The 20,197-nt window shown below is 36.9% G+C and overlaps 1 protein-coding gene across 21 annotated transcripts in view; it reads left to right on the forward strand.

Annotated features, from left to right (window-relative positions):
• Window positions 1-20,197, forward strand: part of CACNA2D1 (calcium voltage-gated channel auxiliary subunit alpha2delta 1) — a 484,869-nt gene that overhangs the window by 333,745 nt on the left and 130,927 nt on the right. For all 21 annotated transcript variants that reach the window (XM_013979785.2, XM_005667683.3, XM_013979783.2 and 18 more), the window contains 3 exon segments: window positions 5,834-5,903; window positions 9,084-9,134; window positions 11,719-11,818. In XM_013979785.2, the coding sequence (XP_013835239.1) occupies window positions 5,834-5,903; window positions 9,084-9,134; window positions 11,719-11,818 (221 nt within the window).

Consider the following 20,197-nt stretch of genomic DNA (forward strand, 5'->3'; position numbering starts at 1 on the left):
AGTCCCAACAAGTTAATACCTCCAGCTCAAAATCCAGAATCTTCAGGTCACATTCAATTCTCTACATCATTCAGATAAGACTTTTCCTAATTTGACTACTTTTGAAATAGCAGAATACCAGTTACTTTCTTTGCCCTATTCCCATCACTGCCCAGATATCTAATATGCAGTGGTAGAGTCTTCTGTATGACAATAAACACTCCGATTTGGAAATGTGAATGGGAAATACAGCTGCAGCTGGTCTATGGTATATATCACAGTCCATCAGGCAAGGAAACAGAAACACCTCCTACCCTTGAATAAAGTAGGTTTCTGGGTTAACCCTATCACACTGCTCTGGGTTGTGTTCTCTGGTTCCAGCTCTCTTGGCTGTAACCATTTCTGCAACATACGAAGGGGCATGGTTAGAACAGCTATCATACCTTGCTGTTCCTGGTGCAGACTTAGAGTTCAAAAATTCCCTTAGAGTTCACAACAACTGTAACACTTCTGCAGAGTAGACTTGTGTTTCTGTGATAACATGAACAATATCACTGACAACACTTAGTTGGTTTCTAGTTTTCTTTCTTCTAGCGAGTTTCTTGTGTAAGCAGTTCCAACCCTAAGATTTAGTCTAAAAATCATTCTTAAGTCCAATATCTTAATATATTTACTGAATTTTGAATTTACCCATCCTCACCTCTCTCATCTTAACAGTGGCTTGCTTGAAAACATTGCTGAGAACAGAACATTTGGTGTTATCATAATAGTGGACATTGCTCTTTTTAAAATTGTCTTTCTGTTCCCATGGCAGAGGCCATTGGTTCTCCACCAAAGTTCTTTCCTCCCATTCCGCCCTGATGTTTTCATTAGGGGCATGACTACTTAGCTAGGGACCACTTTTGCATCTCTGTAAGGCCATGTGAGTAGTTCTTACCAATAGAATATTAGTGAAAGTAATATGTGTCACTTCAGACTTGAGATTGTTAGAACTTAATTGTTCCTTCTCCTCAGAACTTTGTCCCTCCCTCTAGCAGCTGCTTGCCCTAGGTGACCTTGGAAACAAAGTGTTGAAGAATGCAAAGACTGCACCAGCTCTAGGTCTCTGAATACCTGTTTGGAGCAGAATCTATGGCCTAAATAATGTCTAACTTAGTCTATTATATGGGAGAGAAATAAACTTTGCTGCACAGGAAGAGAAGATTTGAGATTGTTCATTAAGTCACTTTGTGTAACCATAGCTAGTATAGAATCTTCTTTCTATGTTTAGGGTATTACCCAGGTTAAAAGTTTTACTGGGAAGTAGATTCTCTTGCCTCGGAATCTGAAGAGGATAGCTATTTGCTTTCCTAGATGCACTGGTACCATGCTTTGGGTACATAATTCTACTCTGTCAAGGGGACTCATCCTAGCCTTTGATGGAGAGCCATGATACAAACTAGACACTGTGTAGAATCCATACCCAGACAGTAATAGGCAGCAACACTGAGATTCCTGGAAATTCTGTAAGCTGTGCAGTACACATTTATTGAATTAATTTTGGCTTAAAAAAAAATCCAAATTCATTATCTTGGCTTGCAATTCAAAACCATGACTAATACTCTATAGGAGATGACAGAGACAAGCCTAAGGAATGATTCACATAACACCAGTTAGATCTAGGCAATAGGACCAGGAATGGCTTTTATAGGCATTCTTGCGTGTGTGAAATTTGCTTTTTTTAAAAATCTTTACCTGAGATTAAAAATGTGAAGTCTTTTAGAATTAGAAAAATGCATTTTAACTTGTTAATTGGAAATGCAATTAGATGTCATTCAAAACGATACCATGAGGACAGCCCCTCAGTTCACCATTTTGTCTATTATTTCCTAGCAGAAATTTAAAAAAAAGCTGTTACTCTAGGATTTTTAGACCATGTTAACTAGAAAATGACTCTACAATCTGCATACTTTCTTAAGAATATTTCAATATTGAATTAATGTACAGGTGAACACCTTTTTAAAATCAGTAATTTGATGGCTGACATAGCACACCCTAAATGTTATGTAAAGTATAAGTGTCATCCAGTAGATTTAGTCAAAGATAAATCAGTTCATTTCTTATCAGGAAACAATATAAATGATTATCACTGTTAATGATGGCTTCAGAAATAAGATGCCCACATTGTAGGCTGTCATTTCCACTCCTTTCTCCTGCCATGCCTAAATATTATTGCAAAACAAAAGGGACATCTAAAATAAGTGACACTTCACTTTTTTGCAGGGACCGTAAAAGCTCTGATTTCCTTTCATATAGCTTTCATTGTACCTCATTATGAAACTTATTATTTTAGGGAATTGCAGTGTGAAGTTATTATCCTTTTTACTATTTGACTTTCCATATTTCTGAGCCCATATAAATAATATGCCACTTAAGTGCCACAATGGGATTTTACAACAAATTAGTTTTATCACAGAATAAAGTACATTATTTAATTTTAACAATGTAAATATCTTAATTTAATGTAATCAAGGGATATTTCCTAATAGTAAATATCTCAGCAGACTTCTAATAGAATGCTCTAAGAGAACTTTAGAAATATTTTTTAATATAAACCGTCTAAGATTATAAACTATATTAAAATTTAATTGGCTCCTACTGTAAATTATAGCCCTTTTTTCTGTTTTTAAGAAATAAATTTCATGAAACAGTAATACATATGTTTCAATTAGCAATTACAGTGAAAACAGAAATTCTAGATGAATATGCTCTGCAAAGAATTCAGAAATCTAATTTAACTGTGACTTTCAAATAAGTTTTATTAAACAACTTTTCAAACTCATTGGTTGACCAACTTTCAACTCATGATGGCGACTATTGTATTGGCTGTGGTAATCATACTTCTCAACTCACCAAAACATGAAAATTCATCTGAGTCCAGCAAGAGAAAGAAAATACAATATTTTTGGAGTTCCCGTCGTGGCGCAGTGGTTAACGAATCCGACTAGGAACCATGAGGTTGCAGGTTCGATCCCTGCCCTTGCTCAGTGGGTTATCGATGCGGCGTTGCCGTGAGCTGTGGTATAGGTTGCAGACGCGGCTCAGATCCCATGTTGCTGTGGCTCTGGCGTAGGCTGGTGGCTACAGCTCCCATTCGACCCCTAGCCTGGGAACCTCCATATGCCACGGGAGCGGCCCAAAGAAATAGCAAAAAGACAAAAAAAAAAAAAAAAAAAAAAGGAAGAAAATACAATACTTTGAATAAGAAAAGTTTTGTCTTAGAAAAATAAAGAATTAACTCTAGCAGGGATTAGACTAATGAGGGATTAGTTAGAAGTAATTAGAGAACTCTAATTACCACAGGAATACCAGATAAAATATCTAATTTAACACTTAATAACTAATAGTTAATAACCGCCAGGGCAGAAGTAGATAGCCCAAGGAAGAGATTCCAGTGCCCCAGCACCCCAGGACTGAGATCCAGATCTTTTTTCAGAGAACATGGTCATGGCCCGCTGAATGGCAGAGAAGCCACTGCAGTGTCATGGTGGTAGGATTGCTGTAAGTTCACCCTCTAAAAGGTTCCAGGTGTCACATCAGAGGCTCTTCACTACAAAAATAGCCAGGGGTACTGCTGTCGAGTAGGTGAAGAGCAGGAGAGCTACTGAAGCCTTGGTCTGGAGAAGCTACCCAGGGCTCTGAAGACTTTGCACACACTTAAGAAGTCAGACACTAGGAAAGCTGTACTTGCTACAAGAGCCTTGAGTACACCTACCAGATGTTTTTCTTTCTTCTTTGCTAATGAAGTATAAAATTGTGCTTGTGGGAAAAAAAAGAAAAATAGTTAAAGGACCCAGAGCCATTTTCTCAGAACAAATATAAGTGTGAATTTGGAGATGAGAGGCAGTAAGTAAATGTACAACCAGCACAAGATTGTAGTGAAATAATGCAATTTATTTGAATTTGTAGTTATTACAAAGACCCTAACGTGAGGAGTTAGATAATGGTTGAAAGTGAACTAAGTCTGCCTGCATACTTGTTGCTTAATTCTAGTGATACCACAATAAGAAAAAAAAGTCCTATTTTATCTCACTGGCTCTAAGTTTCTACACATGCAAATTGAAAGAATTGAAGCAAATTTTACCATTTTAGTTGCATTGTCTGTATCAGTAAATGGTTGTTGGGGAAGTACTATATTCAAACGTAACTGTTTGTTATAAATGTGATTAGTCATTTAAAATGAATAAATCACTTGATAATATAGCCACTAATGAGAAAGAAATCTCATAGTCAAGCGAGATTCGGTAGTTTTTTTGCTTTTTTTTTTTTTTTTGACATATCCAAATTGGCCAAATTATCTTTGTCAGCTAATAAACATGATTCTCAGAAACATTCTATATAATTTCCATTGTTTCTTAATAAAGAAAAGGGCAAAATAGTTTGGAAGAAGTCATATGAATTGTTATTAGGAATTTCCCTGCGTCACATGTCTAAACATGTTTAAAGAGAGGAGGACTTTTCCATTGGGTGTGTGTGTGGGGGGGTGTATATCTATGTATGTATGTGTAAAGCTTTGTAAAGCATTCTAATTACAGTAAATGTTGATTTAATAAGAAAAAGTGTAAATTAATTGCATTTGAAAAGCGATGCAGGGAGTTCGCCTCATGGTTTAGTGGTTAACAAACACAACTAGTATCCAGGAGGACTGGGTTCACTCCCTAGCCTCGTTCAGTGGGTTAAGGATCCAGCGTTGCCGTGGGCTGCGATGTAGGTTGCAGACACAGCTTGGATCCCACATTGTTGTGGTGGCATAGGCCTGCAGCTACAGCTCTGATTCCACCCCTAGCCTGGGGACCTCCATGTCACAGATGCAGCCTTAAAAAGAAAAAAGACAAAAAAAAAAAAAAAAAAAAAAAAAAAAAAGCGTTACAGTTGGATAGACTGTTTTCTGATTACTACAAAATAAGGCGCTGAAACTAACAAGATTCTCAATCTGACTTATTTCAGATCATTCAAGTACATACAAGGAAAAAATTTTGTACAGTTATTTTAATTATAAGTTAACTTTTATAATTTCAAATGGACTAGCCATTGTCAAATATGTGAATAATAAGGTTAAAAATTATTATAACAATCCAAGGAAAACAAGCTTTTTATAGACCAAGATAGTATAGAATTGAATAAAAATATAAGGATCAAATAATTGAAAGTACAGTTCCCAATGGGCAAATAACTTTTTTTAAGGTAAGTTTTTTCTTTAGTAGAGAAGAAAGAAAATGTATAACTCCTGAAACCTGGTAAAACATTAATTGCCACCCAGAAAATTCCTGTATTTACAAGTTATTTTTGAAATAATATGAAAAACTTGACTTACACAACTTTCTTTTGTTCTGTTATGTTGTTTTCCATTTTAAAAAAGAAAAGTAGGAGTTCCTGTTGTGGTGCAGGGGTTAACGAATCCAACTAGGAACCATGAGGTTGTGGGTTCGCTCCCTGGCCTTGCTCAATGGGTCACAGACACAGCTCGAATCCCGTGTTGCTATGGCTTTGGCATAAGCCAGTGACTACATCTCCTATTAGACCACCTAACCTGGGAATCTCCATATTCCACAGGTGTGGCCCTAGACAAGACCCCCCAAAAAAAAAAAAAAAAATTAATTAATTAATTTAAAAAATTTTGAAAAAATTAAAGGCATAAAAATGGTATCTCCCATTTTAATATTGCTCTGGATAAGTGGAATGTGTCCTTGGTGCTTTACGATTTTTTAAAGAATATTAATTTCCTAGATAATAGCTAATATTTTGATTTTCTTTCTATATTTTACATTTAATTTCTTTCTCTTGCCCTATCTCTCTATTCCTTTGTTTTTTAAAGCTTCTCCATGGGTTGATAACAGTAGAACTCCAAACAAGATTGACCTTTATGATGTACGAAGGAGACCATGGTAAGAATTTTGGGGTAGTCATGAAAAGATAAAGCAAAAATAAGGTTTTGTTTTTTTTTAAGTTAGCATCTTTCCATTATCAGGGTGAATACTGTCTGATTATGTAAAGAGTTCTCATGGTTTTTTTTCTTTTATACATTTGAATTTTGTACATTTTTACTTCTAAAAACAGTAAAGCTAAATGAAGCTGATGAGTTCAGTGGGCAGTGGTAATTAATATTGTTGAAATGAATTATGAAACACATTTCAAAAGGACTATGCTAAGTTTTACAGTCAGTGTCATCTCTAAATCTCTTTTAGCTGGTGGGGATTTCTATTGAAAGGTTCCCAGTTTGCTTGGAGTAGGGCCCAAGCAGATCTTCTAGGTAAAGTAGAAGGCATTTTGCCCCTGACAGTGAACTAATGAGAACTGACCCCGGGTTATAGTCATATAGCTTAGGTTTCGTTTTTTTCCAAAAAGAAACTTAATTTGTTCCTCACTACTAAAACAACTCATTCTCCTAACACAGATTTTAAAAAGCCCCAATATCTCATAACTGTGCTCACTAGGAAACAATTACTAAACTCATTTATTTTAATTTTTTAATGTATTTAATATGTGGATGTCTTTTTTTTTTAAAAATGAGTTCACATGTTATTCATACTTTGTAACCTACTCCTTCATATCAATACCGTGGAGTACCTTTTCATAAAAGACACACTTAACGTCATTTTAAAGAATGGTTATATGGTAACTTATATTAAAAACCCCCTATTACTGGGCATTTATTTCTGAGTTTTTGCTTGGGTTCAGACAAATTCTAAGACACATAATGCTTGATTCAACGAAATATACTTAAGGCTTTTAAAATGCCCTGATAAATGTCCCAGTAGCAATTTACGTCAACACCATACCATATATAAGAGTAGCACATTTTTTTTTTCTTTTTACGGCCTCACCTGTGGCATATGGACGTTCCCAAGCTAGGAGTTGAATCTGAGCCACAGCTGCCAGCCTATGTCACAGCCACAGCAATGCCAGATCTGAGCCACAACCACAACCTATGCTGCAGTTCATGACGATACCAGATCCTTAACCCACTGAGCCAGGCCAGTGGTTGAACCCACATCCTCCCGGAGCCTAGTCGGGTTCTTAACTGGCTGAGCCACAACCGGAACTCTAGTACTGCATACTTTTTTTTGCCTTTTTGTTTTTTGTCATTTCTTGGGTTGCTCCTGCAGCATATGGAGGTTCCCAGGCTAGGGTTGAATCAGAGCTGTAGCCACCGACCTACGCCAGAGCCACAGCAATGCAGGATCCGAGCTGAGTCTGCAACCTACACCACAGCTCACGGCAATGCCAGATCCTTAACCCACTGAGCAAGGGCAGGGACCGAACCCACAACCTCATGGTTCCTAGTTGGATTTGTTAACCAGGGAGCCATGATGGGAACTCCCTACTACCGCATAATATTAATCCCCATGTTATTCTTGTTGATATTTATCCAAGTCAGTGACTATGGCCATGGTTTGTTGAGTGGGCTATGACATCAAATGATTTGGCTTCAGGAACTGATTGTTGTGGCAGAAACTTAGAAATGAGGTGCCAACCAGAAGAGATAATATCTGCCCTCTCACTTTCCCATTGAGAGGCATGCCAGAACCATTTGTCAAGATGCTAGACAGGAACTAGATTTGCCTTCCATTGGAATACCCCAGAACTCGTGCTGCTTTACCTTCATGTAGAGAAACAAACTTGAGTACAAGTTATAAACTCTGTCATGAACATATAGTCCTGGGTAGTTTCTAATTGTGCTAGATTTTGTCTAAAAACTAATCGGCAAGTAGTCTGGCAAACTTCTGAGAAGTTAGAGTCATGGACAATCAATATAATACTGAGGTCAGGTGCAGCTCTTCCTTTTGGGGAAGGCAGGCCCCCAGTTTCTCATCAATCTGGCCAGGCAACAGGAGCTTTCAGGATCGCTCATCTGCAGTTAAGTTTATCTCTACAATGGGTAAACCATCTAAATAATTAGAATTCTCCTAAAATCTCCTCTAACATACAGAGATTCAGAATGTTCAGGGCTGGGGTTAAATGTGGGAATCAGGATTTTGTACTGGCTCTCCACGTGATTTTTGGACACTATAAATTTTGAGAGCCACTGCTTGAAACTCTTAGAAATAACATATGTTGTTTTGCTTTTAATTATTTTATTGTCCCTTTGTATTTCTTTTCTATTGATGCTGCTTTTTCACATTACTAGACCACTAATCTATTTGAGGGAGTTTTTTTTTTTTGCATTTAAATATGTGACGTTGTCTTACTATTATTTGTTTTTTTTATTGTTCCTTAGAATGAGTTTTAAGAGCTGTGGTCAGCAAAATTAAGTTTAGGATAACTTTTTTTTTTTTTTTTTTTTGTAGAGAAGTGTTCTTCCAGAAGTTAATTTCTTTTACTCTGAGTATTGAAACAAATGTCTTATTCTTTGGTTATAAATATCTATAAAGCATACTTTAAATATTATGCATTATTATGTTAAATATGGCCTTTTTTTTTTTTTCTTCCATTTTATGGCTGCACTGTGGCATATGGAAGTTTCGGGGGCAGGGATTGAATCTGAGCTGCAGCTGCAACTTACACTGTAGCTGTGGCAACAACCGATCCTTTAATCCACTGCTCCAGGCCTGGGATCAAACCCATGCCTCCACAGAGACCTAAACTTCTGCATTCAGTTTCTTAACCCACTGTGCTATAGCAGGAACTTCTAAATACAGCTTTTTAAAATTGGTGTTGTAGAATTTTTTTTTTTTTTAGGGCCCCCCCCACACACAGCATATGGAGGTTCCCAAGCTAGGGGGTCTAATTGCAGATGTAGCCTTCGGCCTACAGCACAGCCACAGCAATGTCAATCCGAGCCGTGTCTGTGACCTACACCACAGCTCAGGGCAATGCTGGATCCTTAATCCACTGAGCAAGGCCAGGGATCGAACCCGTAACCTCATGGTTACTAATTGGATTCATTTCCAGTGAGCCACAATGGGAACTCCTAAAATTTTGAATAAAAGAGCATTTCTTCTGAGGTGGAGTGGAAGTAAGGCCTAGCTTAGAATATATTGCATAGATTAGCAAATAGGAATTGAGTGAATGTCAGTGTTTGATCTTTCACAAGAGAAAAAGTATCCGTGTGATATTTGTTACAGGTACATCCAAGGAGCTGCATCTCCTAAAGATATGCTTATTCTGGTCGACGTGTAAGTAAATATTACCTATTTTTTATATACTGAGAATATAGGAAAGATTTTTAGATAACAGTAATAGGTTGGGACTAGAAAGTAGGTTAAAAAAAAAGACAAAGAATAATTATGACTTTTATATTCAGACAAATCAAATTAAGACAGTAACAAAACAAAAAAAATTCTCTTATTGAAAATGAGAGGAGTCTGGGTCGGAATTGAAAATTATGGCTTGATTCTAAAGTGTGAGCTTTTTACAAAGGTATTAATTTGCTTCCAGTTTTTTGCTTTATATTTTAAACAATATATTAAAGTACCTGGTTGCTTAAACTACCAAAATCAGCTCCTTCTACCAAAAAGGTGGAATCATTTTGTTGGCACTTAGTCATCCACTATCTTTTAAGGATTTAGTCATAAAATAGATAAATTAAATATCAGTAGAGGACTTTCTCAAAGGAAATGCTGAAATACAGGAAAGAATTTCATGTTTTTATATTGATTATTTTATTTGTCACATTACTTCAAGTAAGGGTGTGTGTGAGTTTGTATGTGTTTGTATATGTGTGTAATCTTCTAATTAGATTGAAGATGAAATTGTAAAAGATAGAGAAGGATATATCCTGCTATAGAGATAGTTTTTAAGTACAATACCAAAGAATTAAAAGCCTGAAGTATAAAATGCTTTTATTATTTTCCCTGAGAGAAAAAAATACATCTTCATCTCTTCTTTACCACAGTAGAAGAAACAGAATCTAAGGTTTTATAAGCCACTAAGCCCATATAATAGTATAATGTTAGCATTTGAAAATTTTGACATTGTGACCTGAAGTAAATAAGTTTAAAATCTTATAACCTACCTGAGAAACAGAAAATAAATGAATTTTACAAATGTAACATACATATTAATCCTCATTTCATTTATTAACAGGCATTTAAACCTCATTTTGTTTTTATTAATTTATTATAGAGTTTGTCCATAAAATAATCCTCGATAGTCTGCTTAAGTATAAATCTAAATGGTAATACACTGTGTTATAATCTTGTTGGATATATGCTAATTTCTAGAAACATTTTCTCATATTAAAATCTTTGTAACCCACCTTTTTATCTCAAGATTAAATATGTATATGAAGTAGAAATGCCATTTTAAAAAATTATTTCAACAAAAATGTATTTTGCGTGTCTTGTATACAATATAACAGTATAAAGACAGAGGTGATTAAGAAGTGGTTGCTGATCTCAAAATGACTCAAATATATTGGTGAAGTTAAACCATATTCAGGAATTATTAAAACAACTGTAGAACATGATAAAGTTTGATGCAGTACTAAAGGAGTACATAGGAGAGAGCATACTTCAATTTAAATGTCAGGAAAGACTTCATAAGGGAGATAAAATTAGAATTGAATCCAAAGCTAAGATTTAGCAAGGCAGCCCTGGGAAAGGAGAGGAGGGAGAGTGGAATTTCAGGTGGAAGAACTGACAGGAGCAAAGTGGCTTGAGATCATTGAGGGGAGGGGGGAAGCTCTGTAGAGGTAGAAGAAGGCAAGAGAGAAAAAAATTTCAAAAGTTTCTCCATGTCAGGCTGTTAAGATTGTTGGCTATTTTGAGGTCACTATAAGCTATTAAAATACTGGATCAAGATATGCTGCCAGAGTTCTCACCTGTTAGCATGTGGAGTAGAAGGGACTAAGAGATGGATGGAGTGGCTATTATCCTAGCTCCAGGTCTTGAGGTAATAAAGTCCCAGGTAAGAGAGGAGAGAGGATGCTGAGAAGGCCACTGTTTTAGGAACATTATAAAATGGAATGAACAAATGAGATCATCCAAATGGTTATGGAGGTTTAGAGGGAAAAAGAAATTGAATGACTAAGATCTAATGTGGTTGGTATCATACATATGGAGGAAATAAATACATTTGGGACTAATTTGTCATTTTGGACATTAAGCTTTTAGTTGTTTAATAAAGAGCTAGAAGAGTAAAACTGGGGAAGATTTGGGAGCTAGAGATGTACAAGTGGGAGTTAATTGCCTGGAGATGAGCCCCACAGATAGATGAGTTTGTCAAGGATCATAAAATATGTAGAGACAAGAATAATGAGACTAAACCTCAGAGTATATCTACTTTAGGATGCAAAATAAGGCATTGTGTCCACACATCTATCAATTATCAGTTATTATGCTGCTTCATAATTATTGGTTTAATCAAGTCAAACAATGGGCTCCCTAGAGCAACGACTGTATCTCTTCATCTCTGTAGCTTTCATGCCTAATAGAGCTGGTATTCAATATATATTTCTTGAGTAAGTGAATGTGCCAAGAGTTTCCACAGTTTCTTAAGATTGTTCCTTGACATGTAATTTTCATCTTTGTGGTTAGAAATAAATACATTCTGGTGCTCGTAGGAAAGAAGACAAGATTTCTTGTAATTTATTTCTACTTGCTATCTTAGGCTTTTTCTACTACTGATTTTTAAAGCCAAAATTACTATTTAAACACTATATAAATGATCTAGAGCCAGTGCATAAGTTGCATTTCCTTAGGGTGTCTGATACTGATTAAATACATGGTCATTAACATGTGTGGACCTATTTTTTTATAGGAGTGGAAGTGTTAGTGGTTTGACGCTTAAACTGATCCGAACATCTGTCTCTGAAATGTTGGAAACCCTCTCAGATGACGATTTTGTGAATGTAGCTTCAGTAAGTATATAATGATTGCATTTTTGCTGAGTTAAAGCTGCAATTTCTATCTTCCACTGACTTTAAATTGTAGTATTTTGTCATGGATAGGCAGAGATATTTCTAGTCCTATTACAAGACTATCTTACTGAGCTGTCTTATCTTGTTACTCATTCTCCTGTACTTCCACACCAAGGTCCTGAATGTCTGAGGCTTTACCCATGAGTGAAGTAATTAAAGCAATGAAAATGAAAGAAAAACATTATACATATTCTGTTTGACTCAGAGGAGCTAAAACAGTTGACATGAACCCCTGTACTCCTTGAAATTGTTGTAACTCCCAATAAGTAGTGACTTGGTAATATAATTATATGGCAATTCTCTCTTCATTATCATGCTCATTTTGCACACTGGATACATATCCATAATGCATTATGGTTTTAAAATATTTTTTATTAACATGGAAACGATAGCTATTTGAATATGCTTTCTTAAAAATCTTCCTTCCCAGGAACTATTTTAGACCTTCCTACTCATAGCTAGAGAGCACTGAACTCTAAAGCAAATAAAGCAGATCAAAATGAATATTACCTTGTCTTATATTAATTCATAGAATTTTTATCAGAAAATTTCATGACTGTTTACCCATGGATATAATTTCACCTTCTAAATGGTTATATTCATAGAGGCGAAAGTGTGGAAGAAGAATTTGTTTTGTACATTGGAGAATGTATCTGCCTCTAAAACCAGATGGGAGGAAGACAGTAGAGCAGCTGACATACAATTTCCTCCTTTCACTGGGACACCCTTGGAAAAAAATAGGCAAAGGAACCAGGTATAATCTCTTGTCAACCAGAGATTCAAGTAACTAGATAAACCATATTTACTAAGAGGAAGAAGATTTACTCTAATAATGCTTTTAGCAGGACATCCCTAGCTAAGGGTATCTATCATAAACAATGAGGCAAGACTCCTTAAAAATATCTGGTAGGTAGTATAACTCTGTGGGCAATAAATTGGAGATATTTCATGCTTTAAATGCTCCTACTATACAAGAAATCCTGTAAACCTCTCTTTTGAGACCTCTTTTTGTCTGGGTCCAGAGAAGTGTCTCCAAAACAGTGAGGAAAGACCTGACCTATTAGTTTTCTAAAGTTGCCATAACAGAATAACACAAACTGGGTAGCTTATACCACAGAAATTTTTCTCTCACACAGTTCTGGAGCAGAAAGCCCAAGACCAAGGTGCTGGCAGGGTCAGTTTCTCCTAAGACCTCTTTCCTTGGCTTACAGGTGGCCCTCTTACTGCCACTTCATATGGTCATCCCTCTGTGCAGACTGCTGTCTTTTCCTCTTCTTATAAGGACACCAGTCATATTGGATCATGCTCTTAAAAATGACCCCGATGGCCTCCTTTTTAACTTACCTCTTTAAAGAAGTTATCTATTGGAGTTCCTGCAGTGATGCAATGAGTTAACAATCCAAAATGTCTCTGCAGTGATATGGGTTCAATCCCCAGCCAAGTTCAGTGGGTAAGGACCTCCTGTGGCTCAGATTTGATCCCTGGCCTGGGAACTTCCATATACCATGGGTGCGGCCAAAATAAAACATTTAATCTATGATTACTGTTAAATTTGGTGGTTGGGACATAAACATAGGAATTGGACTGGGGGCATAGTTCAGCTCATAACCCCTTGGGAAACTTCTCTTCATGCCCATTTCTTTCTATGCTTTATCTGAACCTTTAGCAACACTTTAGCTTATCTGCATCCTTGATATTAGTATAATTTGATACTACATACGAGCTCTGATTCATGTCAGTCTGATTTTATAATCTGACCCTGTGTGTGTTAACTCATTCAACAAAATGAGAACAAGTAAAATGTAATGCTTGGTCACTCAAATAAAATGATCAGAAAAGATAATCATTTAGTTTAATTAGTACATAAACATATGTTTATTTAAAGTCATTGGAAAAATATCTTTGGCATAGAAAAAGAGCAAGTTGTAAAAGTAATAAATTCATTACAGATTTGGCATATCTAATGAAATTTATGTAAACCCAGCAGACATTAAATATGGTTAATGTCTTAATCTGGCTTCTTACTGATTCTTGTTCATGGATTCAAGTGTAAGTGGTTTATTTGGGACATGATCCCAGGAAACACAATCAATTAAAGAAGTGAGGCAAGGGAAGGAAGGAAGACAATTAAAAGAACTTAATTTAATTTAAAGGAACTTAATCCTACTGAGGAATCCTAGAAGTTGTATAGAATATGAACTTCAAAGTTATTCTGCCTCAAGGCCAAATGAGTTAGGGTTTCAAGCACCAACCTTCCACATGTGTAGGTAGAATAGACTCTGGCTGCTAGAGAGAGAAATGAGGGAGAAAAAAAAGTTGCAGGTAATGGTAGTTAAAAACTTGCCCAGTGTCCATTGCTTCCAGTTAATGATCCTTAAAGATGGCATCTAACGTGTCATTTAAGGCCAATGTTTCCATATTGATTTTCTGTCTAGATGAAAGTGAGGTATTTTAAGTTCCATGCTGCTACTGTATTACTGCCAGTGTCTCCTTTTATGTCTGTCAATACTTGCTTTGTGTATTGAGATGCTGCTATATTGCATGCATAAATATTTACTTATAAGTGCTATATTCTCTTGTTGGATTGATTCCTTTATCTTCTAAAAATTCCTGAAAATGTAACCATTGTTTTTTATGAATGGATAGTCTGATGCCAGTACATCAATGGACTTAGCACTATGGTTCAAAGTACATGTTGTGTCTTGAAGGACAATAGTCCAACTCAAAGACAGTCATTTCAAAGTTAGAACTTTAGTTGCATATTTAGAAGACTATCCCAATGTTTTGTCAGGCTGGCAGCTTGTAAATGAGGCAGAATATGGTAGACCCAGTAGATCCTGTGATCATTTATTGTTGGACTTCCTTAACCATAAAATAAATTGTTTGATTTAAAGAGATGTTATGCAGGATTTCATGATGATATCCTGTGATGATAAATCAGGCAGTTTGTGAATCCATATGATTAGTGATATTGGATGAGACATTGTAAACAGGAAAGGGGAAAGGGCAACTCTTTTTTTTTTTAATTCTTACTGATTTTTATTTTTTCCATTATAGTTGGTTTACAGTGTTCTGTCAATCTTCTACTGTACAGCAAGGTGACCTTGTCACATACATATACATTATTTTTCTCACATTATCCTCCATCATGCTCCATCACAAGTGACTAGATATAGTTCCCATTGCTATACAGCAGGATCTCATGGTTTATCCATTCCAAGTGCAATATTTTGCATCTGTTAACCCCAGATTCCCAGTCCATCCCACTCTCTCCCCCTCTCCCTTGGCAACCACAAGTCTGTTCTCCAAGTCTGTGAGTTTTTTTCTTATGGAAAGGTTCATTTGTGCCATACATTAGATTTCAGATATAAGTGATACCATATGGTATTTGGCTTTCTTTTTCTGACTTACTTCACTTAGTATGAGAAACTCTAGTTCCATCCATGTTGCTGCAAGTGGCATTATTTTGTTCTTTTCTATGGCTGAGTAGTATTCCACTGGGTACATATACCACATCATATCTTCTTAATCCATTCATCTGTCGATGGACATTTAGGTTGTTTCCATGTCTTGGCTTTTCTGAATAATGCTGCAGTCAACATATGGGTGCATATATCTTTTTCAAGGAAAATTTTTTCTGGATATATGCCAAAGAGTGGGATTGCTGGGTCACATGGTAGTTCTATATTTAGTTTTCTGAGGTACCTCCATACTGTTTACAGTAGTAGTTGTACTCTTAACTGAAATGTGTATCAGTAACAAGAAAAACAAAGTTTACTCAGTCCCATTCCAGATAAAATCACATATAACGTATTTAATATCAAGTTGTTAAATGTCTTTTTGAAGAGTGATAGTATTGAAGACTCAGCATTAGACAGTTTCCAATGGCACCAATGGCAGTAGCTATGTCACACTTGATGAGAAAGAGCCATGTTTTTAGGCCCATGTATATCCCTTCTCTCTCTGCTACCTGGCTGCCACATTTATGATCCCTTTTTTTTTTTTTTTTTTTTTTTTTTTTTGTCTTTTTGCTATTTCTTTGGGCCGCTCCTGTGGCATATGGAGGTTCCCAGGCTAGGAGTCGAATCGGAGCTGTAGCCACTGGCCTACGCCAGAGCCACAGCAACGCAGGATCTGAGCCGCGTCTGCAACCTACACCATAGCTCACGGCAACGCTGGATCCTTAACCCACTGAGCAAGGGCAGGGACCGAACCTGCAACCTCATGGTTCCTAGTCGGATTCGTTAACCACTGCGCCACGACGGGAACTCCCCTGATCCCATTTTTTTAAGCACTACAGTTGCTACAGAAAAGGCTGATGACCTACATTCCCCTAGCTACCCAGTTGTTGAGCACTTTCTCTATAATGAATGTTATCTAGTGGTAATTGATATGAGACAGAGATCTGCTCATTTCATGAAAACTCCCAGAAGTCCATGCTCATGCTTCCCTGAGGAAATTCTTCCAGTTCTGCTTCTTCAAGGGTATTGGCCAACATTAGCCAAGCCATCTGCCACTATACAGGAATCTGAGTCTTTTCTTATCTATCTCCCTTACACCAAGTTGATGACCAGGTGTTCTTTGCCTCACGATCCATCCACACCCATTTCCTGGCATGTTTTCCCAGTATATGCTGGTTCGTATTAGACAGATCTTACATCTCTTTTGCTGAATATCCTCTTTTTCTGTTTTCCTGGAACAGAGACTATTTTTCCAGGTTGGCCATGTTGAGACCTGATCTATTTGTTGCCTATGGCCATGAGGGCAGATGACATCAGATCTTGAAGATAGCAGACATCAGATCTTGAAGATAGCAAGCATCATTTTTTATTGTCTCTAGGAATGAAGAAACTACTTCCCTTTAAGGGGATGAGATTACTTTTGCCTATCCAGAGAGTAGAGCAGAATCTGGCAGTTAGTGTTTTCAGTCACATCAATTTAGGTGTCCCCCATTCATAGTTAGGTTCCCATTCTTTGCCTATCAGTACCCTGACTTTTGCGTAGAAGACTGCCATGGCTGTGAATGCAGGCTCCTTTATAATTATGTACTTTTAAAAGCAAATACTGTGACTGTTTCTAGCACATGTTGACCTAGATTCTCTTTATTGGCTGCTTTGTAAGTCATCTGGCTGTCACCCTTTGCCCTTGATGGATAGTTAGCTGACATGAGGTGGTCACTTTCTTCAACGAATGTAACAACTAATCAACTCCAGGACCTTAAGATTGCAGTTGTCAGCATACTTTGCAAATTCTAGGTGCCTCCCCTTTATTCAGTATTGTGTTCCGGTCACTGCAGATGAAAATCTTAACAGTTATGATATTGTAACCTCTGAGGGGTTTTCTTTACTCAAGTTATCACTGATGGACAGTTGCCAGCGGATTCCTTGTGGCCACATGGCTGGTGAATGATTTAGTTCTGGAATCTCTTCCAGAGGATCTGTTTCCTAAGACTTCTGCTGGTATTACTGCCAAAACTTGCCCTCTGTCAACCAGTGCCTAATAGAAATGTGGAGACAGAGTTTTGGGTGAAGAAGAAAAAAAATAGCTTTTATTGCTTTGCCAGGCAAATGAGACCCCAGGAGGCTAATGCCTTAAAGACTGCGACCCCCATTAGGAAGAATTGTGGGGAATTTTATAGTAAACAGGAAAAAAGCAGGATTCTGGATAAGAGTCAGGGTTGAGGGCAAATATGCATTCTTTCTTTGGGGGAATCTTAGTCATCAAACCTGGTGTCAGGAAATCTCTGCATGATCATGATGGTGGACTTCTGGATTATTGTGAAAAGGGCATATTGATCAGAGATTAGAATGGACTAGGAAGTTCCTAAAACCAGCATGTGCTGATAATCTTTAACTCACAAGCAATTGTACTCAGGGTGCCTAATCTTTAGCTTACAGGTGATTATGTTTAGGGTCCAATTAAGCCAGGGAGAAGGACAAAAAAGGGCTCTAAGCTGATCAGTGTTACTCATTTCTAAAAGAAGCATAAGGAACATAACTTTTCTCTTAAGTATATAGATGCCTATATTATTATGTGTATCCATTAAGATGGAACCAGGATCCTGCCCCAAGGCTTACTATTGTTTCTTGACCTGTTTGTTCCTCCATTGACTGCATCCCCTTCTTTCCCCGATCAGCAGCTTGGAACTCAGGGAAGGCCATGGAGGCTGAATGAGGACTATTTCCTAAAAATAAGAAATGGGATACACAGAAAGGCTTTTATGCCCAGGAACCCCACAGGGCCCTGCTCGGTTATAGTATCAATTTACATGTTCCTTCCCCTGAAATAGTTTATGAGACCAGGATTCAAGTACAAATGGCTTATTGGGAAAGTAATTCTAAGAAAGATTTAGAGAAATGTGAGAAGAAAAACAAAGACCCAAACTAATAAACAATGGATTGTCAAACAGGTTACCACTCTGAGTGATTAGATCTTAATCCTCTATGCAGTTCTGAAAACCAGTGTAGATTGCATGAATTGAGATTATTCTTTCCAAGGAGACAGTGTGCTGGAGTATTTAAAGTTAATGACTGCTTCCAAGGGACATTAATTACCCTGGTTTTCCCCAGGCCACCATATGCACAAGCAGAAGGCTCCCAGAAACCTCGGGCAGTTAAATTGGGGCTGACATGTATGGAAAGATGGATGGGGCACTGGTAGCATCTGCCACAGTTAGAAACTGGACAATGCTATTAAAAGTATATTTTAAAAGATTTTATGACTAAGCAGTAGAAATGGCTTTGAATGAATTTTGTTTTCATCATTTAGCCAGCAAATAATGATCCTTTTATAAATTTATTTAATTCCTTTGTCATGAGTCTTTTGCTCTTATTGTTAATGGTGGTTGCATTGTCTCTCCAGTTCTTATATGTGCTCAGCAAAGAATTGAGGTGAAAAAAAAGTGAAAATGTTACGGCTATGTTGCATGCATTAGAAAGCACAAGCAAGTTTATTAAAGCTCTCAGAGGGAGAGCAGGCACCCTGTGAATAGGGACTGGACCCACTTTACAGTTGGATTTCCCTATAAAGGCCCATGCTTTCGACCAGAGTGAAGACCTTTTTTTTTCCCTGCCTAGGCCTACTGTGTGTGTGTGAGGGTTGGTTGTTGATTGGTCTCAAGTGTGTGCCTCATGTGCATGGGCATATTTGATTTTCTGGTTGGTCTCGTGATACACCTGCTGACCTGCTGATTGGTTGGGGAAAGAGGGGTCTTATGATACATTTACTGGTAGGTTGGGCGTGTATATTGCCCCTGAGGGGTAAGGAATGGGCCACATATTTTCCTAGCAGGGAGTAGCAAGGAGTAGGCCTGATTCTCATGCTGGGAAAAGGGGCATTACAGTGAGATGGGCAGGGTGATGATGAGGATCTGATAATTTTTGTCTTGACCAGAGGCTTTGAGTTCAGTCTCCTTGAAGGGGACCTGAAGCCAAGCACTATCAAACCTCATTGATTATTACTTAATAATATAATATTATTATTTATATAATATTTATATAATATTATTTATAATATTATTTAAATAATATTATTATTTATATAATATTTAATTTTAATATTTAATGTCAATACCTGAAAATGATATATTTTAAGAGAATTGATTGTTATACAACATTTTGGGGAAAGAAAAGCAAAATCATATTTTTGTCTTTGACAGGCTTTTCTCATTAAATAGAAATGTAACAATTTAATGATATAATGATTCTAAGAAAAATACCTTCTAATATGGTTATAATCTCCTGGAGTGTCTGTGTGTAGGCACACAGATCTCTGTGTATTTTTTTTTTTTCCTGTTTTCTCTCTGAAACTGCTTGAAAATCTAGGAAAGAGACAGTATAATGTTTGACTTTTCTAACTTCAAGGAAGCATAATAATAAGGCATTGAGGAAATTGGGTAGTGATTCTCTAATGAACTTGGGCAGTAATCTTCCCACAAAGTGTTCATGCATTTCTCTTTATCCCCATACCTGAGATCATGCCTATCATCCAGAGTTATGACACAGTGTGTATGAACATTTTTCCAATACTGCCTGGAACCACCACACAGAAGAGTTAAGCAGCTTCTCACTTGTAGGTTTATATATCTGGGTTTCTTTCTTTTTTTTTTTTTTTTTGAGTGGTAATTTTTATGCTTTAATCACATATAAGATGTCAGAACAGATGTTGCATCATTTCCTAGTGTTTCTGTTATCTCCAAGCCTGTTCTTTGTTACAGAAGGGAAGCCTGCTGTTAGGCGAAGCTTAAATTCAAGCATAACATAGCTGTTTTCCCACTAATCCAGTTATGTGCTTTGATGGAAGTAAGTGGTAGATGATAAG

This window comes from Sus scrofa, chromosome 9 (assembly GCF_000003025.6).
Source record: "Sus scrofa isolate TJ Tabasco breed Duroc chromosome 9, Sscrofa11.1, whole genome shotgun sequence".
NCBI classification, from domain to species: domain Eukaryota; kingdom Metazoa; phylum Chordata; class Mammalia; order Artiodactyla; family Suidae; genus Sus; species Sus scrofa.